The sequence below is a fragment of the Diorhabda sublineata genome, chromosome 6, assembly GCF_026230105.1.
Source record: "Diorhabda sublineata isolate icDioSubl1.1 chromosome 6, icDioSubl1.1, whole genome shotgun sequence".
NCBI classification, from domain to species: domain Eukaryota; kingdom Metazoa; phylum Arthropoda; class Insecta; order Coleoptera; family Chrysomelidae; genus Diorhabda; species Diorhabda sublineata.
In genome coordinates, this window is record NC_079479.1 from 28,408,510 (window position 1) to 28,432,614 (window position 24,105).

At 30.6% G+C, this 24,105-nt stretch overlaps 3 protein-coding genes across 6 annotated transcripts in view; all 3 read left to right on the forward strand.

The window, feature by feature from the left end:
- LOC130445617 (tyrosine-protein phosphatase non-receptor type 13-like) overlaps positions 1-1,689 on the forward strand; it is an 89,629-nt gene extending 87,940 nt beyond the window's left edge. For all 3 annotated transcript variants that reach the window (XM_056781345.1, XM_056781346.1, XM_056781347.1), the window contains one exon: positions 698-1,689. In XM_056781345.1, the coding sequence (XP_056637323.1) occupies positions 698-1,584 (887 nt within the window). In that variant the 3' untranslated portion in view covers positions 1,585-1,689. The remainder of the gene's footprint in view (positions 1-697) is intronic.
- Positions 1,690-7,253: 5,564 nt separating this feature from the next.
- LOC130445121 (probable metabolite transport protein CsbC) lies at positions 7,254-10,582 on the forward strand. Its single transcript, XM_056780636.1, has 2 exons — positions 7,254-7,429; positions 9,109-10,582. Exons 1-2 carry the CDS (start codon positions 7,339-7,341, stop codon positions 10,428-10,430), a joined length of 1,413 nt encoding a protein of 470 aa, XP_056636614.1. The 5' UTR covers positions 7,254-7,338; the 3' UTR covers positions 10,431-10,582.
- A 3,064-nt stretch (positions 10,583-13,646) lies between these two features.
- On the forward strand, positions 13,647-21,281 carry LOC130445120 (facilitated trehalose transporter Tret1-2 homolog). Of its 2 annotated transcripts, none has more exons than XM_056780634.1 (2): positions 13,647-13,978; positions 19,911-21,281. In XM_056780634.1, exons 1-2 carry the CDS (start codon positions 13,879-13,881, stop codon positions 21,233-21,235), a joined length of 1,425 nt encoding a protein of 474 aa, XP_056636612.1. In that variant the 5' UTR covers positions 13,647-13,878; the 3' UTR covers positions 21,236-21,281. The 2 variants fall into 2 exon arrangements, with proteins under 2 accessions (XP_056636612.1, XP_056636613.1); XM_056780635.1 differs by lacking the exon at positions 13,647-13,978 and adding an exon at positions 18,068-18,620.
- The last annotated feature ends 2,824 nt before the right edge of the window (positions 21,282-24,105 follow it).

Sequence of the window (24,105 nt, forward strand, 5' to 3'; positions counted from 1 at the left end):
CAGGTCCATTGTGCTACAGACCTTGAACATTCGCCCTATTCATCCAATTTGACCTTCTGTGATTTCTGTTTATTCTTTAACCAAAGAAACCTAAATGAAGACGACCTTTAACGAAGGAGGATGAGGTGGATGAAACAATTCATAATTTTATTAAGAGTATTCAAAAATATTGCTGGCTTCAAGCTTTTTATTTGTGGAAGCTTCCTTTACAACTGTCCATTAGTGTATATTAAATAAAATTATTTTCTTGTCTTATATTTCAAAATAAATGGAGTGATTTATATATTTATTTAACATAGTTGTGATTATATGAGATTGTTTTACAAAAATATTTGCCCCTAACTAGTTTAATTTTATAATTAAAGTAAAGGATAATGATAATTCCATAATTTTTATTTGCATTAATATGAAAAAAAATATTTAAGTATATTAGGCTTTTAAATTTTTTATCATTTCAAGTTATGCAAATGAATTTTACTCAGACCCATTTTCAACTAATTAAAAATATATAAATCGCGAAATGATTCTAATATGCTTTGAGGAGGAAATTAGTGAAGTTAGAGGAAATTAGAAAAAAAAAAATTAATTAGCAAGTTTGAAATTTTTAAAAACAATGATAATATGGAAATAGTTCCACCGACACGTAAAACAGATACCAAAAATAATGAATATCTGCAATTGTTTTTTTTTGTTCTAGATTCAACTTTGAAACCATCCAGTCAGCTTCTTTTGCCAAACTTCCAAGAAACAATAAGTCAATCTCTTCAAGAAAAGTTGAATAATTTATCTTTTGTAGAAGAAAGAATTCTTCTCAATGTAACGATAAAAAGAGATGAAAGAGATAGCTTCGGCCTTCAAATAACGGAAGGTTCTGATGGAAATGTATACGTTCAGTCAGTTATAGAAGGGGGCCCCGCACATCTTAAAGCAAATGTCCAAAGAGGTGATCAAATCATTGCCGTGAATCAGAAATCCTTACTTGGTTTAAAATACATTGAGGCTTTACACATATTGAAAAATACTAGTACTGAGGTTCAATTTACTTTGGCCAGATCGCAAAATTCTGCAGGGAGAAATTCAGTGCAAAGAAATGAATTACAAGTAGTATCTTCCAATAGTCCCATTGAAAAACATTTAACAGAGAGCTGTAGGGACATTTATAATATTAATAAATATGGTACTCTCAAACATCAAGTAGAAGTACCGTATCATAAACATATCCGCTATGAGGTTGAGCCTGTAGTAGAAATAATGGCAAATAAAACTGAATTTCCAAAGTTGAATCTTCCAAGATCTTTATCAAAATCATGTACCAACTTATATTCTTTGGATCATGATAAAGCTATTGTTGTCGAATTGATACCTAAAGAACACATTGATCCCTCAAATTTTAATTCGTTGGACAGAAAATTATTACAAGGAGATTTTGGTAAAATGTTTGTACCAGTACCTCGAACTTTAGGTGTTAGTAGAAAGTGGAGAGGTCCGGTGAAATATCCGGTCACTCCTGTAAAGAAATTATCCGATCTCGATGATACCAACACTTACTTGTCTACTTCAGATGAAGAACAAGTTTTTATTTAATATTTAAACTATCGAGGAGAAATAGGAATTTGCTTTTTACAACGTTAGATAGTGGAATTATGTATTTGAAAAGAAAGTAGAGTAAATAAAGAGTTATTAAGAAAATTTTTGTTTTATTTTTCCAAACATCCAGTTATATACCATCAGTTACTCTGGAAGTATTACCATATTTGAATCTTGAAGCAACGATTTGTAATTGTTGAATATTTTTCACTTGGTGATGTTCGACACGAAGTGTAAAGTAAATAATAACAATATTCTATCCACAGAAGGTTGAATTTTTATTGAAATGCATAAAATTACAGAGTAAAATGAAATCGATAGTCACTTTCTTCCACATTTCTAAGAACGTAATTATTAATCTGAAAAAGCAGCTGATTTTATGAGATCTATTTTTTCTTTTTCAATAAATAGATATCTGAGGTTGATTTAAAAACATCTGTACCTGACAGATAAATTGTAAAGACAAAATTCTCGATTTTGAGGTTATTGACGTAAATATTCTTTAGTGGATAGTCATAGCCAATGTGAATTTAATGTATCTATCATGGTATGATAGATACATTAAATATGTATCAAGTAATTTGAGTTACAACTGTATACCCCTATTATACACTGATTGTGAAAGGGATGCAAGTGTGTTGAGAGAGCTAACCTCCTGAGAAAAAGGCAACACTGTCAAAAGCTGACATGTGTCAAGAAGGCAACAGTTATAGGAGGTATTGCTACTTCTTTTCTTACTTAAATGTTTCATGGAATTTCTCTTTTTTACAAATAGTTTTAACTATTAATAATTATACTCCATTATTTACTCTTTTATTAATAATTTGATTGATATTTGTGACAAAATAGCTAAGATATTGTTTTCAAAAGGAGTGAAAATGCCACTGCGCACTGTGAAATGAAACAGTGGGTGTTCATGGTGGTTATGAAATAGCATCGTGCATTTTTAAAATAGCACAAGAAAATCTAGGAGCTGAAATAGTGAAACTGGAAGTTTGGTAGATCAAAGAATAGAGAATAGAAAAAGAGAATCAATGAAGAGAATAACGCAGATCAAAAATTAAAATTTTATGATAGTGTTAGCTTACGTGTGGATTTATTCCGTGATTGAGAGGACCAAAAAAGCTGATGGTGCCATGGGACTGGCAACAGTTCGTTTGCCAGTGCCGATTCCAAGATTTGATATAGGTGTATGACATGACCCTCAAAGACTTTAATTCAACTCAATTTATGAACAAAACAAAGCACCTCTTAAAAACAACAAATCTAACATCAACAGACAGCAGAACAAACAAGCTGTTTTATAAAACCAAGAATATAAAATTGTGGACCTAGAACCTAATCGACGGAGGAAGAAGTCCCACCAAGTGTGGCCTACAGAACTACCAGTTATGAATTCAAAGATTTACAAAAACTGTTAATATGGATTGCTTTTTGTTTTCACCACTATTATAAAAAACATAGATTTTTCTGTGGCTGCCCTTGAGTAACCAGATTTATGAAAATTAATATTAATGCATTATTATTTTTAACACTAAGGTTTTTTTATATTTTTGTATCTACATCTTAATAAACAGTTTTCTCATAATAAAATGACCTTCTTCTAATATTTAAACAATTTTATTTGCGACAGAATAAAATTGTTAGAGGTAAAAAGTCGTAAATGCTCTCCCTCAAATTGTGTGGGGGAAATCATAAGGTAATACACTACTATTTAGTTGTGGTGTAGTAGATGACCTCGAATTATTATTGAAACCAGTGAATAACAATAAAAAGGAAAATTTAATATTAAAACTACTCTCCAGTTTGCAAAATGTCAGTTTGCCTCTGAGGTACAGACATAATAAATAAGCTGCGTGTATGACTTCTAATTTTTTTGTTGGATAAAATGTTTCAAGCGAATACAGTTCGAAAATAATTTTTAATTCTTTTGGTATTCAAGTAAGAAATTTGAACCAGGGTCCGTTGATGGCTTCCCAGGTAGCTCGGTTTTAACGTCATTATTAGGTGATATTTCGTCGGTTAGGTGAAGTGACCAAAAACTGACGTCGTCACTGAATAATATCATTTTTCACGTGATCCTTATAACGTGATTATGACGTGTTATATATAACGCACAAGAATTTTATTTCAACTCTCTTATTAATCTGAGTTATAAATAATAAACTACCTAGTTTTATATGTTTGGCGGCGGAAAGCTTTTATGTAGAAGTTTTCCTTACGTTGGGTTTGTAGGACTACACCTACTCTTTAATAACTCACATGTCATTCCAAACAACAGACTGATTCTTTTTTGTTCAAAGTAATTTGAATTTCGCGGTTTGTAGACATTTTTCACAACAATTATTGTCTTTCCTTGTCGAAATGCAGTGTAGCTAAATAACAAATGTTTACTATTGATCATTTGTATTAACGCTGAAATTGATCGATCGGCATTGAGTTTACCAAAGAAGAGATTGACCTCCTCGATTCAAATTAGTTAGTTACTAAGAAGACAAAAACTTACCAGCCCTTCATCTGTTGTTTCCAAAGTTATATAAATACATTTAGTTAATACAATCTAAAAACTTATTTTTTGTGGTAAGAGAATGAATTGAATTTTTTTATATTTTTGTTATTTTATTTACTGGCAATACCACCATGAAAGACGTCAATAGGATGTTGAAAAATAACGTCAATAGGCAGAATATGACATGTTTACATGATTTTTACGCCTCCAGGACATGATTTTTTAGGTCATATGATGCAAAAAAGACAACACCGTTATACCTGAATGTTGTATCGTACATTAATGCAGCGTTCGGTACCGCGCGGCCCCATGCCTATTTTCCTACGGGCGGCGAATGTTTTGTAATCAAAGTTCAATAACTAAAATTGAAGATAAAACTTTATTTCAGGCATAAAATATCTATATAATTCAAAAATTACTCATTCTTATATATCTACATTAGGCTTCTATCATGTGACTAATACGTCATCAACAACTCGGTAGAAATAATATTTATGACTAATATTTTAAAGGTCGGCCTTTTACGAATTGGTAATTAAAAGATAAATTTACATTTGTTAATTGTTTGTATTTTATATATATATGGTTAACATCAACTCTTTTGATAAAAATACCCAAATACTGGGTGAAGAATTTAGTCTTTAGTAATATTTGATATATCAAATGGGTGATCTCTTGAGTAAATCAAAAGTACACTTTATAAACTGATTTATATTAGGAGCGTTAGTAAATTCACACTCATGTATAGCATAATATTTGACTAACACTGTGGAATTGCACCAGAAAATCTTTGGGATCCATCCGATTCGGAATCTGAGCTGTCTTCCCTATTCTTTATCGCCGGTTCAATATCTGTATTCAACAAATTTCCTTCTCGAGTAAACTAGTCTTTAATAATTTTTTCGGTTTTTCCAACACAATTATCTCAAAAATTAACATTACAATTTTCCAATGACCCTTTTCACATACTCAAGCCTTTGATCAACATATCCACTGACACCACTGAGACTTCAATTTATCGATCATATTATACACCTGCCACGTCTAGAACTATGAGTCGGCATAACCGGCGCAAATGCTGGGAACTGCGATCGCAGCGGGGCTGCTGATAGAAATAGAAACTTACATTGGTCTTACCAGCGTACCAATTGTAACAAAGAAACTGACACTTTTCAGAATAATTGGAAGAAATTAACCAGGTACACCTACATAGCTTAGTAAAATCTGAAAAGCTACGGGATTATCAATGTTTGTTTTCGTCGAAGGTCTCACAATAATATCAAAGCTCTTTTTAAATCAGCACGAGGACGAAAAAGTTTGTTCTGAAAAAAACATTGAACATTGTATGATTTTAAGATTACAATAAAATAAAAATTGTGGTAGGTAAAGTAGATAAAATGATTCTTTAATATTCTCGTGCTAGAAAAGACCTCGTCGGCCACTTAGACTTTGTTTGAATATGTCCGATATACAGTTTATATTTCATTTCATATGTCTTGTAGTGGGTCAAAATAAGTTCAATGACATTAAATTCGCAATGGTAGCCTCAAGACTTCAGACACATTTTTTTCGGTTCATTTTAGCAGTTTGTTTAGTTTAGTCATTGTTGGGTTTTAACCAAATAATAATTTTTTTGACAAAGTAGAAGGTTGATTTTCTGCAATTTTTATATGATAAGGTATGGTCCATCACTATCAACGGTTCCTCCAAATTAGGAATTAACTATAGAAATGTTTCACCATTCATTTTATCGTGGTGACATTTTTCACGAATTCTTTTGATCAATCAGTTTGAACAATAACAAAATGTTTACTGTTAGGTTGTAAAATAAATCCGCACTTATATATTAAAATATATTTTGTATGTCGTTAACCAATTTACTGTAGTACCTATACGAATTTGTTAAAATACTTGTAATTATTTCTATGTATTTCAAGATTTCTAAACTGAGTAGAAAGCAGAGAAGAAATCAAGAGATATAGAGTCATCAAACTCAAAATTATAACTTTAATTTGATCGTACTTTTTTAAAAAGGAATGTATTCCTGTGCCTCTTGATAGGTAGAATGATTCTGGTGAAAAATGAAAATTCTCGATTTAAATTTTCATTTACTTTCAGTTGGGCTAATCACCAATTCACGATTGCTGTAATACGCTTGATTACAAGTTGGCTCAGGATTTTATCCAATTTATTTAAGAGAAATTCATCCTTTTTTCAGTGTTCAATGTAATCAATTATTTTTTATAAAATAAGCATTTACAACCAGTTAAAGCACATGGACCATATAAATAATACATAAAGTTAATCGCAAGTGGATTACGATTAATTCTAATTAGGGTGGTAATGGCTAGGGTATAATTATTACATTTTTTCAAAAAAGAAAAAAGAAGAAACCTTATTTTTATTATAAATCAGTGAACTCTTATGTAACAAACTTTTGAATATGCTCAAATTAATGTGCTTTGAAAAAGATCTCTTAATTTTTTTCCAAAAATTTCATCAATTTCAAGTTATTTAAGGTTAAAGTTTTCAATTTCGGGTTCCCCAAAAATAACCATTCTTCAACGAGCAATAACTCAGTCATTGAATTTACAAAAGTTCTTAAAAATCAAATCTTTTTTTTCTAATAACTACATTTTTGTGATAAAATGAAAACTAATTTAATCATGAAAAACTGTGAAAAATATCAGTTTTTTCAATAAAAAATGTTCAACCGTCAATAACTACAATAGTAATAAGTTTAGAAAAAAAACTTAGTAGAATAAAAGTTGCGTAGAATTAGTCAGACTATCGAGCTAAGAGATTATTTTGATGAAATAAATTTTCATATTCAAGAAGTGGTGTCTTTCACCCCCTGTGCAAAAGCACTCTTCGGTACTTAGATTTTGAAGAAGGTTATAAATACTACCTTCATACAAATTTTTAAGAATGTCGACCTTGGTCATCAAATATCCACCGGAAAATTGGCTGCTACTGGGCTTATTCCTATATCTTCTTACTTCCCTTCTCACACGATTCCAATATATTCTTTTTCTATAACTGCACGAACCAACTTTTTGTTTAATTTACTAGGCCGGTCTACTAATTGGTCTATTAAGTTATTTTATTTTATCAGTTTCTTCAAAAGCAATATATATTTATGTATTTCTTGATATATGGAACATAATGAGCTTTTGTTTTGTTTGTTTTCATTATCGGTTGTTGTTTGATTTTCAAAAGTTAACATAGTAATCGCTCTAGTAATGGAAATAGAAGTAGAAAACATTTCGTTCAATAATTTTGAGAAAATGAAAAATCGTTTTCCTTGGTATATGTATTTTTGCGTATTTTCAGGTAATGTTTTCAGAGTGTTAGTGCAAATTAGCCAAAACATTGACATAATATGTGCTTCAAATCTATGAATTAAATGTAAAGCATATTATTAGGAATTAGTTGTAGACAAATGCTGTAAAATTGTATTTTTTTGCTTTATTTAATGAATTTTAAGAGGAAACCATAATTTTTAAAATAAGAAACGAGGTTTTCAGAAATAATTAGAAGGAATTCAATATTTTTCTTAGAAACTCTTTTTTGCATCATTTGTTAATCATTAAAATTTGATCTCAAAAAACTCTCTTGCTCTTTTCAAGTTTATTTAAATATAAAGGAGCGGGGGGCACGTTGTTACAATTTTTAGATTATTGTAAAAATGATAAAAGCTACCAATTTATTTGATTTACTTATATCGTTATTATGTCCTTTCATCAATTACAATATGGTTGAGAAGTTAAAAAAATTGTAACAACTTACCCCCGGTTTGAGTCTAGTTGTTACACCTTCGGGGCATGTTGTGTCAAATTAATAGACAATATCGTCAATGATTAATAATATTTTCTCATTATTTGAAAACGTTATAAACAAAAGAGATCACTAGAAACAGTTTTTTCAATTATGAATTTTAAAAATAATATAAATTTGACGAAATTTTTTTTAAACCTTACATAAAAACACAGATACTTCGTCTACAAATAAGAACTTGTTGTAAATCATTTAAACTTTTAATTACTGGAATAAACTTTCAGCAAACTTTGGAATCTCACATTTTAAATATCATATCATATCACATATCATTAAAAAATACATATTTACACATACTAATATGAAATTAGTTTTCATCAAAATTGCAATTAGTGCAAATGTATGAGTAACCGTTTCCAAATTTGACGTAGGCCCACATTTTGCATTCCAAACATTCTACCCAATCTTCTTTTTTAGAGGCGCTGTAACTTTCGCTACACGCGTTAAACACCGAAGGTATTATCCAAACCCTTATTTTGTGTACATTCTGGAAGCAGATATTTCCATTTGAAACCAAACAAGACCGGATGCTATGTTTCTATTCTGTATGCAAAGAAATGTTATCAAAAAATTTCAAATTGAGTTATTTATTGGGCACAGATGAAAAGTGCATTCTTGATATTTTTCAAAACTTGTTGTGAAACGAAAATATTTCCTATAATGATGATATTTCGATTTTAGGTTCATATTGAACGCAATAATATGAAAAAATAAGTTTACGAAAGCTCTTGAGAAAGAAGCATTTCAAAAAATATCCTACCTATCAAAAACTTCGTGTTCAAAATATACCAAGTTACAATGCGTTTAAAAATTTCTACCTAAGGTGTCTATAGTGAAAAAACATGGATTGATATTTATTGAAATTAGGGAGACTCTATACATACCAGGTAGTGAGTGAATGATTATGTGAGAGATCGCTCGGTAATATCTATGCCGCGCTCGGGTACTGATGTAGAGCTTCTCCCTTTAATGGCCAATGACAAAAGAACGTTGGAATTTTTACCTATAATTTTGAACATGTTTTTTAATAGTTTCACTTACAATTTAGGGGATCAGAAAATTTATTTTTCAAACCATTTAACCCTATCTTTTCCCTAAGTAGAGTAATGATAACATAAGTACTTAAAAATCTTTGGTGTTAGTGAAATCTATTGACTTAACGTTTTATGTTTCAGCTCATCTCCTGATAACAGCTTGTGGAATGAGTACAACATGGTTTTTACCTGTTATTCCTGTACTACAGTCGAACGACACACATATTAATCCTTTAGAAACACCTGTAACCACTCTACAATTGTCTATGTTAGTATCAATTCCAATTGCTGCTGGAGCTGTATCATTTGTATTTTGGTCGAAGATAATGGACAAATTTGGTAGAAAAACTACAATGGACTTGCTTAGTATAGTTGCGTTAATCAGCTTATTTGTAATATCGTTTGCCAAAAACATTTATACACTTATCATTTTTTTGTCACTTTATAGAATATGTATGAGTGGATCAATGATAAGTGTTCTAGTTTACACTACTGAAATATCATGTGATGCTACGAGAGGCAGAATGGGTTGCTTAATGTCAATACAAGTACCTTTTGGAATTCTAATTGGGTACATTCTTGGTTCGGTAACCAGTGTTAGATATTTTACATTGATATGCGGTGTACCATTTATATTATACCTGGTTCTGTCTCCACTATTATCCGAATCTCCTTGTTACCTTATATCAAAACAAAAAAACTTTGAAGTTATGAAAGAATTAAAAAAGTTGCGAGGAAATATAGCATATATGGAGTACGAAAATATGAGAACACTGCTACCGGCAACAACTCCAACCAAACCGACGTTCTTAAGTATCATTAGAAATAATTGTTCAAGAAAATCGATTTTCCTTGGCAGTGAAATTATCACATTCGAACAATTTTCTGGTATATCGGTTATTTTAACCTACGTAGGAGTTATTTTCGATAATGCGAATATTGGTTTAAAAGGGAATGAAGTTGCTATAATAATTGGAGTGACAAAAATATTATCGTACATATTATCTCTTTGTCTTGTAGACAGAATAGGGAGAAGACCATTAATGTTGTTTTCAACAATTATGTGTATGCTCTCACTGTTTATTTTGGGCGTATATTTTCATCAAGTGCAAATAGGAAGCTCTTTATTTGGAAATATTCGCTGGTTGCCCATTCTGTTCATTATAATATACATAATAGTGTATTCAGTTGGATTAGGAGTTGTTCCTATGGCCTTCACAGGTGAAATTTTCCCTGATCATTTAAGAGCAGTGGGGGTGGGATATGTTTTAATTATAGCCGTCTTGGTTTCTGCTATTGTGAGTTTCATTTTTCCCATAATAAAAGACTTTTATGGATTGCACTGGTGTTTCTGGCTATTTTGTATTGCATCTTTGGCTGGATTTATTCGTATATATCTTACTATGCCCGAAACTAAGAATAAAACATTCTTAGAAATACAAAATATGTTAAAAAGAATTTGAAATGTCTCATTATAAGATAAATTGGTAAATGAAACAGAAAAATTGTTTTATTTATATAAATTGTTTGTAACGTCTTTATAGTATTTTTAATAAATCAACGAATATTATTTGTTCTTCGATTGCTCGAATATCATAAATAAAGATTTATAATATAATGGTTTAAACAATTTTTCAACGTTCCTTTCAAGTTTATTGGTCAATTCGGATATAGGCGCGTACAGTACCTTTCTCCCAAATTGTGACCTGAGAAATATCAATTTTTCAAGTTTAGATAATTGTAATATATGAAAAGCTCAATAACTAGTATGAAGCCCAATTTTATAACCAACATCAAACAAAATTCCAATAGATTACGGGCTCAGTCTATGTTAACTTATAAAGATAGTTAAGTACTTAACCAAGATAGACAAAAATTAAATTATCTGTGATGTGAAACTCCCAGCAAAACAAAATGGACTATAAAAATTCTGAAACTAATATTACCACGTCGAGAAGTACAGTGTCTGTACATTTCGTATCAGAGCACTACTGACCGAGTTGGATAAGTAAACGTTATCTAAAAACTATCAACCGAATGGAATAAGAGAAAACACTCCTATAAGACACAATATTTTAGAATACTTGAATGATACATTTCTGAGTTTTGTTGAAGATGATAATATCGCAAAACCCATATTATTGAGCCTGAAGCTGCAAGATGATGGAAATTTAATAAATCATCCTTACATTTTGATGAGAGCAATCTTAGAGAAAATGGATTAAGTATCCCACGTATTATTAACATTGCCCTCCTTATATGGTGTTCAATCACAGTTCTGGGAAGAAAATCGATTTCGTAAAAGGTCCTTTACACTTGAAAAGGATTATTTAATCCAGAAAAAAAGAAAGAATGGTAAGTAGCTCACTTGGAAAAAGAAAATTTTCCCAAATTGTAAGAGGAACTTAAATACAAGTTTTCTAATATAAAGTGTGATCATTGTGAAGGGAAATCATATAAAAAGGATTTGCTATTTATATAAAAGGGTAAAAAATTAGCGTAGATAACAATCCATTCAAACGATATATAATGTGCGTCTAAATTCTCTGCCAGAAGAAAATTGTTTCGCGACATGCAGGATGAGATGAATTGAAGGCAGAGTGCAGCAAAAATTAAATATAATTTATTCTAGATTCTGGTCTAATAGAAAACATTGTGGATAGTGATGAACTGTTCAGTTCATGGTTGGTACGAGGGTATCTTTTGAATTTTGTGATATACAAATAAAACCAAATATTTATAATTGGATCAAAGTTTCCATACGTTAGAACTAATTGCCGAAGTATTTTTTTATTTCGACCGAGGTAAATATGTAATTCAAACGCATCAACCACTGCTTACAGTGTAGAAAACCGTGAAACTCACAATTTATTTTTGTTTGAGCTTTTGTGTGGGAGCTCGCTTTGTAGTGTTGGAGAATGGTTCGTACCCAGATTTTTTCGATCTCTTCTGGCAAACAAATACTGGTGTACCATTCAGAATTGACCTTTCTACGTTGCTTTAATGGAACGGTGATGATATGGCCGGTGATGTTGTTGAATTTGGCTCGTCTTAAAAGACCCGTACAATTGATTGTGGAAGGTCTATGAGAAATAAATTTCTTCAAAAACTCGGATGTTAAAATTAAAATAGAAGTGACTACCAATACCACAATACATGAGCAAAGGTATATTCAAAATATTGTCATGTTACAAAACTTTGAAAAGATATTAACTATTGCCATGATTTCGAATTGTACATAAAAAAATACTATGCATACACTAAAAATTAAAATAAGAGATCCGAAAAAAAAATCAAGGATTACTTACCTTCAACCCAGGACAATCAATGATACGTTCTAATAATCACGACGATAATAGAAGTAATTAAAACTATCGATAACATACACCAAGCAGTGACGAAGGCCATAGAAAACGGAATCAGCTATCCTTATTTGAACAACCCAAAAAAATTTTTTGATTTTGATTTTAACTAAAGTCAGAAGATACTATCCATCTATCCAACTTCATAAAAACAACTAGGAATTCTTAACGACTTAACCAGGAAGACACCGAAATCTACAATACGACTATACAAATACTTCAAACAAATCAAGAAAACATTATGAAAAACGTAAATCATAACATAAGCCTAAATTAAAGAATTTTGGAAAAGTTTAATGAAACCATTATTTTTTTTACACACAACCTGGAAACTATTTTCGAAGAAATCAATCAAATCATCGCATATCCGAATAATTTTCTATTCGATTTGAATATACTGGACGAATTAAATCCAACCCTCCAAATTATCCTTCAACTTCTGAACGATCTGGTGGAAGCAATTACACAATAAATATCCTTCACAAAAGTTGTTTAGGATTGATATAAAGTGTTTCGAAGAATTAAAATGGTTAGTAACAAAAGTTCTAAAACATCACAGTGAGGATCGATTTTTTTAAATAAAAGAAGATGACATCCTGAATTATTATGATATAATAAGCGTAGACTTACTATATGATCAAGACTCTACTTCAAATACCTACACAATATTCTACCATAATTATTACCTTCAGAATCGTACCCTGTAGCAAGCGAAGAAAGTTTCTAACACTCCAAAATTCCATGTAGGAAAACCATACAATATTAGTGTAACTAAAATCATTGCTAACAAAAATGGAAAAATTAAGTGGCAATATTCCTCGTACCTACAAAAAATAGCCCTAGACGACCTCCAATCCAATCGAACCAATAGCGGCGGACAAATGGAATCACAGCCATAATTATTTCTGTATAAGCTCCATCTATATAGGCGTTACAATTCTTCTAATATAGCTCTATTATAAGCTAAAAAATAAGTGACGCAAAGCAAAGGAACAAAGAAAATATTGAATCTTTTTACGTTAGACCTACTGACTTTTCTAATTCAGCAAAGTCACCAATATTCTTTATGTATTGATCAAACCAAAATTGTACGAATTAGTCTGACTTTAATATAATATTATTTTGTTAATTGTGCATACATTTGTATTTCTTGTAAAAACTGAATGATTAGCATACACGAAACTGTTACTAACAATTCAAAACGGAGCTCTAATGACATTTCGAAAGTTCAAATACTACTAGTACCTAAACTTGTTCGGAATTCAGCTAATATGTTTACCAAATACCTATTAACGTTTTGAACTGGAAGGGCGTATCAGTTCTTTAATCTATAGTATTTCTACTCTGCTTATCATGTTATTCAAATATAATGTGCTTTTTCGTATAACAGCCCAAAACAACTTAGTTATTCGGTCTACTAGGCCAGTCTACTAATTGGTCTATTAAGCTGGTTATATTATTATATTCTTTATATATGAAACATTAGTTTTGCTTCTTTTTAGTATCTGTTGATCTTTAATTTTCAGTTGACATATTAGGTGTTGTATTAATGGAGGTACAAGCTTTTGAAGTTGAAAACATTCCGTTGCATAGTTGTGAGAATTTTAAGGATCGTTTTCATTGGTATATGTATTTTTGCGCATTTTCAGGTAAATTTTTCAGAGTATTAGTAAACATTAACATATTATAAAATAAAAAATATCAGAACAAAATTATTAGACAATATTGTAAAATGTGATTTTTTTCTATATTAGTTGAATTCTTAGAAAAATCCATATTAATTATGAACCAAACCGAGGCTTTTAAAAACACAAATTTGTAGCAGTTTAACTCCCTTATTACATTGTATTAAACTACCTTAGGAAGTGTATTTCTTGTATCTTTTCTATTAACTGATTGTTATCTGTGGCTAAGAACTTTCTCCAAATCTTTAGAAGAAATCTCTTTCAATATCCACCTAAAATATCTTCATAAAACAATGAATAATACGAATCCAAGAATGTGCACATTTTAATAGTAATGCTGATTTTATTCTCTCATAATGTTTACTTAAGTTTGCATAATGTGGATATCTTTAACTTAATTTTGTTGGGTAAATAGAATGTATGTTAAACAAACATACAAAAAATGGTTTTATTAACCATGACTCTCATAAGGAAATATTATAAACCACAGAACGAAATGCCTATCAACGTAAGTATTAATGTCAATAGTGAATATATATGATATGATATTCCATTTAAACATTGGTCGCTCTCTAGCAAATCACTTTTTATCTTATATGAAATAGCTTTTTGTCATTTTGAGGTATTGCACTAGTACAATAATAGTATATTGAGTTTGTAAAGTGATATATTTCGCACTAGTTACTGTTTTGTATGAGCCGCGTTCTAATGGCATTTATGAAGCAGTACTTTTGGTCCAAAAAGTCAAAAGTATTTAATAGGGGACACATTTATCAATTTCTAAAGCTCCGATTTCCCAGTATTTGATGAAAAAGTGAGTCAGTAATTATGGTTCAGCTTTTGTAAGACATTTTAAAATTATTTGTTATACGTCGTTGCAATATTTGGCATCGCAGGGGCATGTCGTAGAGATAAGCTTCAAAAATTGAGTATAGACGTAGAAGTAGGTTTAATATTAATTGTAAAAGTGCCACGTTCAATAACTGACAAGTAAAGAAATTTTGTCATTAGAGGTGAGGTTGGAGAAGGATTAAATTTGATCGATATATACTGTAAATACAAGAAATTAAGTTCCAATAATTCAATAATAAATAATAATACTAGAAATTTCAAAAATTGTACATTTACTTTTGATATTAATGGTATAAATAATGTTTGATTTAAATTATATCTAATTACTAATTCCCAACTTTCTCAATGTAACCGATTATTATTAAATATCGTATGCAACTTTGCAAAAAGTGGTTATTGCACTCTACATGTTGTCAAACTCGTCCCAGTAAGACAAATTCATGTCGCGTGCAATAAACACTTACTTTTTCCACTTGTTGCATAAACAACTATTAATCACACCATTCTTTCTTGTTAATTATTTTTCAATAGTATTAAAATGCCATTCCATCTGAGCTTATTTCTTTTTAGAAGCTTAATAAGTAGCTGTATTCTTATACAATAATTTCGAATTTGTTTTCTTGCGGTTTTCAATACTTAGTTAACTTTCAAACTACCCTACAATTATTTCTTTCTAATAGCTCATTCTTAACCATTTCCAACTCAGTTCGTGGATTTTTATTTTGTCTATTTCTAATTCTGCTATTTCTTCCAAGCGACTCTACTTCATTACATTCTTTGCAATAGTCGTTTATTGTAAATTCTCATTTCTGAAGTCATGTGCTAACAGAATAATGTGCAGTGACCACACCAACGCTCTTTTGGATTGTGTTTGTTATCTTTTTTATTCTCTACTCATTGATCCTTGGTCGAATCGTTCCGGATATCATACAATCACTTTTGTTCGATCATATATTCCAACGTTTAGATTTGATTCCTGTGTCAAAAGCATCGTTTAACAATTCAATCGATAGTAGCATCGGCTTTCTCTTCTCTCATTCAATTTTTTACATATTTTTATTACCTTTTATATCTATATATATCTATCTTTTACTTTATTATTATATCGTCCATTATCACATTGAATAGTGTAGGACTTAAGTTTCCAATTGCCTTAAGCCAATTGTACAGTAATTCTAGTTTTTCTATTTTTATATAATCACCTGTTTTTTAGCATATCATTTTCATAGCCTCGATTGAAATATGGTTCACAGTTTTCTTCTTTAAAGTCTGGGGATGTCAAATGTTTTTTTACGTATAAAAAAGCAACATCTTTCCTGTAAAGATATAATTTTGCACACCTACATACCCTTACGAAAAGCGCTGTATGATTTGTATGGTTGTGATCTATTGTAATTTTTCATCTTCTCTCGTAAAATAGTAAACTGTACTGAATCTATTAGTCTCCGTAAATATTGATCGGGCTTTATTATCTATCTCCTTTCGTATATGAAGGAAATAATACTCCAAATGCTTCAGCTTCTAACTTCAGAATCTCCACAAAATATTTTTTATATATTTGATGCTATTTTGTTTTTTCTTTGTTCTGGGGGCTTTGTTTTCATTATTAATATTGTTAATTACTAATAAGCGAAATATTTAGTACCTCTACTGTATAATACGTATAAAAAGGATTAGGTTCAGTTTGTCGATACAATGTCTTAGGCATGACGCCGGTTGCTGACATAATAAATGGAACGATTTCCATACCTTCGCTGTGCCACATCTGTTTAATCTCATTTGCGAAATCCACGTATTTGGCCAGTTTCTCCTGGTGTTTAATGGGAACGTTGTGAGTGTTTGGTGTTACTATGTCAAAGAGATCGAATGAATTGACTCTTCTATCAACCACCACGATCAGGTCTGATATTCATCACCTGACTATCGTTTATAATGGATCTATCGTAGTAGTGTCTGAAATTTTCTGGTGAATTATGTAACTCACTTGATTATGTTCGTGCCGATAGTCATTATTAGATTATACATTACACTATTATTTTTATTATCTATTATTCTCATGTTTATCTCGTCCTTAGTTGGAGCATATAATATTGAAAATGTATTAATTCTTCTCTCCATTTCTATTACATTCCGAATATTCTTTCATTGATAGCTGTTCATTGATTAATACATTTTATGTTTTTGTGATATAAGATGCAGCTTATTCTATTGCAGGGTCCTGTCTTCATATTCCACTTTGTTATATAAAATGATGTGTCGTGTCCATTGTCGAACTTTACTTGATCCTTTCTCTAATTTTTAGTTACAACTATGATTTCATGTTATTTTTTCGTTGACTCCTGGTAATTCAATATTTTTTTTTCAACTTCATGATATGTTTTATTCTCGTTTTCATCCAGTTATTTCATTCTCTGTCCTAACTTATTATTACCTATTTTCATACCCTGGTACCTCGTCTTCTCAGTTTCTTGACATTATAACCTATAAGCTTTTGGTTAAAGCAGTGTCTTTGATTTCTTTTAAATTTTCTCTTGATTATCCCAGCTCCACTTCTATTACATAGATATAAATATGATACTAGTAAACTAAACTGCACTAAAATCTAAAACAGCCAATAATAAAAGTAGTAACATTATATATCAAGTACCTTGTAATGATTGGGACGCTGTCTACATAGGGCCGACATCTCAGTATTTAGAAAATGGACTAAAAGGTCATTAATACGATTAAAAAACTATAACTGCATTGATAAACCATGCAATGGAATATACATTCGAATATAAAGATTAGAAAATTCGCGAAACATATTCAAAAACACGAAAAAGAGAGTTTTTAGAGATGGTTCATATATATATAGAAACAAAAAAGCTATCAATGATAAATGTAACTATTGTAAAAACTAAGAAAACATAATAGACTTTATTTTAAGTACGATCCTGTTCTTTTTCAAAGTATTTAAAGAAATATCCGCTCCGAGTGTTCGTTACTGTGACTAATTAACTACTCTTATCTATAATAATTGATAAAACGTTACAAAGAAAAAAGTTGGATATTGGTAAACTCGTCAAACCTTAGCTATTATCGATGTTTTGTGCCTATTTTTATAGTACCCTAATTTTATATATCGCAGTTTAACTTTAATTATTCTTTTCTTAAATACTTTGAATTTGTACGCTCAATAGTCTTAACTTCATACTACAATCACTGGAGAGATTAAAAGAGACCATTAAAAAGATGAGCTTAGCTTTTCAAGAAGAGCTCAGGAGGATGCTTAATATTCAGAATTAAAGAGAACATGGTCCAATTCAAGGAAAAAGTAGATTTCATTCTTTTGTCTCAATTGGGATAATTTCAATTATTTTACTGTTTTCAAAAGATGTGCTAAGTAGCTATCTGCTAGAACGTTTGGAAGTGTTTGAGATGTGTTGAGTTACATACACCGAGCGCATCAACAAAACTATAAAGCGATGCAAATTAGAATAGTGGCCATGTGATGAGCAGCCCTATAAAGTAAATAGTGGATAGGAGAAGCAAGCAAGTCAATAAATAACATCGTGGTTGAAATATTTTCGTTAAGGATTTAGGAAATCATTCATCTATCAAGCGCTTCAGTAAATAAAGTAACGATTTTCAATATGGGAGCCAGCGACCGATGACGATCACGGCACGTGAAGAAGTATGAATATAAAAGGAGCTGATTGTTTGATTTATTTATAAGGTTTAAGGATAAGCACAGGATAAATTGCATCAACGGGTAACTACAATATGAATGATAAACCTCAATATATTAATAATCCTGTCAAATGTCTAGCAAAGTCAATTCGCTGTCGCGAACAAAAAAATTATTACAAGCGATTGAATACAATTTCAACTTAATGGTTTTGTCAAAAAAAATTGTCGTATGTGGATTTGTGAAGATGCAAATTATATTGTAATAGTCTTGTTATATTCATTTAATACGTAATTAGTAATGTTTATTCAGAACGTAATTGAATTTATTTAGAACGCATTTCTTATTTGTAACAATATTGTTGTCAATGGGATTATATTTATTGTAGAAGAGACTGATTGCTCAAGTTTAGCAGTTTTTATCTATAAGTATGAAGATGTATTGTAAGAAGAAGAAGTTGAAGTCAGAATTAAGGAAAAGTTAAGATAGATTCTTTAGTAGTGAATCTGATGTAGAGCTCCCACTTTGTAATTTTTCACATTCACATAAATTTGTGTTTTTAAGAGAAAAAACATAGAAAAATTAAGTTAGAGAAGATTCATCTAGACCAGGGATGGGGAAACTTTTTTTTCTTCGCGTGCCCATTTTTGCTAACGAAATATATAGCGGGCCAAGTTGAGCCATTACATTATTTACTAAAATAAAAATATTGCCATAAAATTTCTGAAATACTAATTGTGGGTCTGGTCTTTATGGGAACATGTGACATGTGGAACTGTATTTAATTCTGCATGACTTCATCATAAGCCGAAAAATTTGTGATGCTGAATTTTTTAACAATGAAAAAGGAGATCATTTGAAAGCCTGGGTATTGTGTCCGAGATAAGGACTTATAAAATTCCAATTTGCTGGTGTTCAAAAATAGTTGGCTCAAATGGGTAGTGCGTTCGATGACTGTCGGACTTACGGGTTTTATGCCCGACGTGTACTGCCTTTACTGCCAATTCATGAGAATGTAATTTCTGTTAAAAATAAAATTGTACTTAACTTTTGTTTGCTGGTCGTGGGCCGGATTTCAACGCTTTACGGGCCGGAGATGGCCCGCGGGCCGTAGTTTCCCCATCCCTGATCTAGACGAACTCCAGAAAATTCATAAAGAACAACTTCTACAATCTTTAAGTTATGAAGAAATTACTTTTGATGCTACGCACTATTATTTAAATTGAATCGGCTATTTGGACTCAACTGTTGAAACTGAAGACACTTTCATCTAATATTGTGATGTATCATTTCAATAGAATAATTCTCCCTTTTTCTTTTATTACAAAAAATCTTTGAGAATGAAATGTATTAAGTTAATGTTTTATGTTTCAGCTCATCTTTTAATTACTGCATGTGGAATGAGTGCTACGTGGTTTCTACCTGTTATTCCAGTGCTACAGTCGAACGACACACAGATTAATCCTTTAGAAACACCTGTTACAACCCTACAATTGTCCATGTTGGTATCCATTCCGGTTTGTGCCGGTGGTTTGTCATTTTTATTTTGGTCGAAGATATTGGACAAATTTGGTAGAAAAACTACAATGCAGTTTCTTAGTATAATTTCAATATTCAGCTTACTTGTATTATCATTTGCCGAGGATATCTATACACTTGTAATTTTTTTGTCGTTACATAAAATGTGTATAAGTGGATCGATGATAAGTGCTATAGTTTACACTAGTGAAATATCGAGTGACACTACGAGAGGTAAAATGAGTTGTTTACTGTCAATACAAGTACCTTTTGGAATTCTAATTGGATACATTCTTGGTTCGGTAACCAGTGTTAGATACTTTACATTGATATGCGGTGTACCATTTATATTATACCTGGTTTTGTCTCCACTATTAGCCGAATCTCCTCGTTACCTTTTATCTAAACAAAGAAACTTTGAAGTTATGAAAGAATTAAGGAAGTTGCGGGGGAATATGGCAAATATAGAATATGAAAATACAAAATCAATGCTACTAACAACAACTCCATCAAAACAATCGACGTTTTTAAGCATTTTTAGACAAACCCGTTCAAGAAAATCGTTTATCCTGAGTAGTGAAATTATCATATTCGATCAATTTTCTGGCATTACGGCTGTTGTAACATACGTTGGAGTTATTTTTGATAGCGTAAATACCGGATTGAAAGGAAACGAAGTCGCTATAATAATTGGGTTTACAAAAATACTAGCATTCTCGATATCGCTGTATTTTGTAGACAGGATAGGAAGAAGACCATTAATTTTATTTTCAATATTTATGTGTATGTTCTCACTGTTTGTTTTGGGCGTCTATTTTCATCAAGTACACATAGGTAGCCAACTATTTGACAATATTCGTTGGTTGCCAATTCTGTTTATTATAATATACATTATAGTGTATTCTATTGGATTAGGAGTTGTTCCTCTGGCATTCACTGGTGAAATTTTCTCTGATCATTTAAGAGCAGTGGGGGTGGGATATGTTTTAATTATAGCCGTCTTGGTTTCTGCTATTGTGAGTTTCATTTTTCCTATAATAAAAGACTTTTATGGATTGCACTGGTGTTTCTGGCTATTTTGTATTGTATCTTTTGTTGGATTTATTCGTATATATCTTACTATGCCCGAAACTAAGAATAAAACATTCTTAGAAATTCAAAATATGTTAAATGGAATGTGAAATGTTTTATTATCATTTGAAAAATAAATAAATTGGCTTATAAAAATCTTCCATCCGATTTATTACATTGATTGTAACGCCTTTATAATATTATCAATTATATCCCCTTCGATAAAGTTGTATTAATGCTAACCGATGTTGCTATATGCATCGTTGAAATGTGAACATATCTGAAAGTATTTTATCCTAAATTATTTCACTTCTCTTGTCTTTCTCACAGTGTCAATAGGATAAAAGATAGATAAAATAAGTAATATCAGAGACTGAAAAAAATTTAGCCGTGTTTGTAGAAATAAAAATTTTTCTAGTTCAAAATTAAGCCGAAATTCAAGTTTTTATTAACAATTATCACAAAATAATAATAGAAAAAATTGAAGTATCTTTATTCTATTTAATAAAGTCCGGTGATCTAGTGCCCAATCAATTTAAAAAAATTACAGAAAGTGTTAGATAAAACCAAAGGCTTCACTTCTTTTACTGATAATAGTAAGGGTACATTAAAAGTAAGGACCTTCTAGCCTATTACAACCGGTCGGTTATTGGCGAAGTTTAAATTATTACGCGCCTAATTTAAATCGAATTTGTGTATTTATTTAGCACACAACATGCTCAATAGCTTTTGGATATTATCTTATTACTTCAATACAGACGTAGAATATAAAGTGCTTTTTGTTAAAAACTACGTATTCATTTTCCTAACTTTTGATAAAGCCAGCTAGGCTAAACAAGTAACAAGAAACAAATTCAAACATATTTGGACAGACTGAACTTATTATATGTATGGATTTTCATCGAGTAAAAGCCTCATCTATTCAAGTTTGTTATTGTTATTTGATATGATCATTCTGGTACCATTTTCCGATAAAAAGGAATGTTTTCGAACAGGCAGGGAGATCTTACTTTTAATTTATCCTTATTAAAATTATTTGTAAATGGACAACGGAAATAAATATTGTGTCTGTATTACCCCCTCAGCATTAAAATGTGCGCCATTTACATCGACTGAAATAGAACGTAGTTTCTCTATGTATAAATTTTTACTCAACGAAAGAAGAAAATCAAAGAAAGGCAAAAATGTAGACAGACATGTAGTTGTAAGAGTGAGTAAATTTAAAAGTATCTCATAATATGTATCTTTGTAAATAGATATTTTGAGGTATGGTAGTTCCCTTGCCAAGTTGAGCAAACTAAAGTGGCACGGCTGTACCATTCATTTCTCGAAGAAAATCAACCCTTTTTTGACTCCCTATAACTTCGTTGTGGAGTAAACTAGAAGGCTGTATTTCTAGTAACCAAGTAAACATTGTATAAACACGGTATATTTAAAATTTCATCAAAAATAAACCAGCAGCTTAAGAATTATAACTAGACAAAGTTTTTAATTTTATCTCTCCCTGACTGACTGATCATAAAACTCTAAGGCACTTCTAGTAGACAAGGAAACTTCACATTTTGAATACAATTAGTGTTTAGTGCATAAATGAAGGAAAAACAAAAGATAAAATAAATGATCAAATGTTTATGGTTTTATCGGTATAGTACAAAAACTAACTGCTGATCTGGAAAATAAAATACGTGGCACTCGAGAGCGCAAAAATCCTTAATTTGTGAATACAAAAATACATCCAGAAAACCCGTAGAAACAGCGAATGAGCTTTGAGAAAAATTGTAGTTGGAGCTCAAGAAGTAGTACCGGAAAAGTAAAAGAATAAGAAAAGCTCATAAGATAGAAAGTGAGCTTTAAGAAAATTCGTTGTTGGTATTTAAGAAGTAGATGGTACTAAAAAGAAAGAAAGGACGTCTGTCTACAAAAAGAAATGAGATGCTATCAAAACCAAGTCTTGCAACTTGTGTCTTCTATCGTCAAAAGTTGTGAGATCCATATAATACCAAGTCGGTTGATTTATTATTCAGTTCCTATTTAAGGAACCTTCTGTCTTAAGTTACTACGTAATTAGCTAATCTAACAACTTTATATAGTGACTATATCAATATTTAAAATTTTTTATGTTTAAATAAAAGAAATTGACTGGGTTATTTCATTGTTTTATAACCCTTGTTGTACCTATGAAAAAGTGACCTAAGTAAATTGCTAAAAATAGGGTGTGGAATCCCAATTAAAAAAAATGTCTCCTGGGCCACCCTGAACATCAAAATTTTTTTATGTTTATGTTTAACTTAACAGTTTGGCCATAAAACTATAATGTCTAATAATTTGGTTTGCGTCGTCCAAACATACCTATTGTTTGAGTTTGAGATTTGGAATCTACGAATTTTCTTCGATTTATCTTGCACTATGTTTACTCTATAAACACGTTTCCATTTTTTCAATATTGAAGTACCATAACAACGAAGGTGATAGGTGATAAAATTATATGAAAGTAGGAATAGCCTTGTTATGTCTTAATAAAATTTATAATTAAGTCATTGTTTTAGAAGTAAATGAAATTTATGAATGATGACTGTTGTGAAATTTTTCTGTATTATTGTAAACGAATTATTACACAAGTTATGTGAGTGGTATACTTATTAAAAATAGGAACGGAATGTTTTTTATTGTTTATAGAAATTGTACATTTTTTCACTTACCTTCAGCCTTCTTTCTTTAGTCTAAAATTACAAAATTGAGGTATGGAAAAACAAACTGCATAGGAATGAATATTTAATAAATATATTTACAATGAAGATGTTTTAGATGTATCTTTGAGACATAAATAATAATGATTAGATGCGGAATAATGACTATATAGAACATGTCGTTTCACACAATGAAGATAGAAGTTTTTTTATTTCAAAACAAAAAAATCTGATTTTTCTTCTCTAATATTTCATTCAGTTCATATTTAGGTTCATGGTGAGAGAATTCGTTG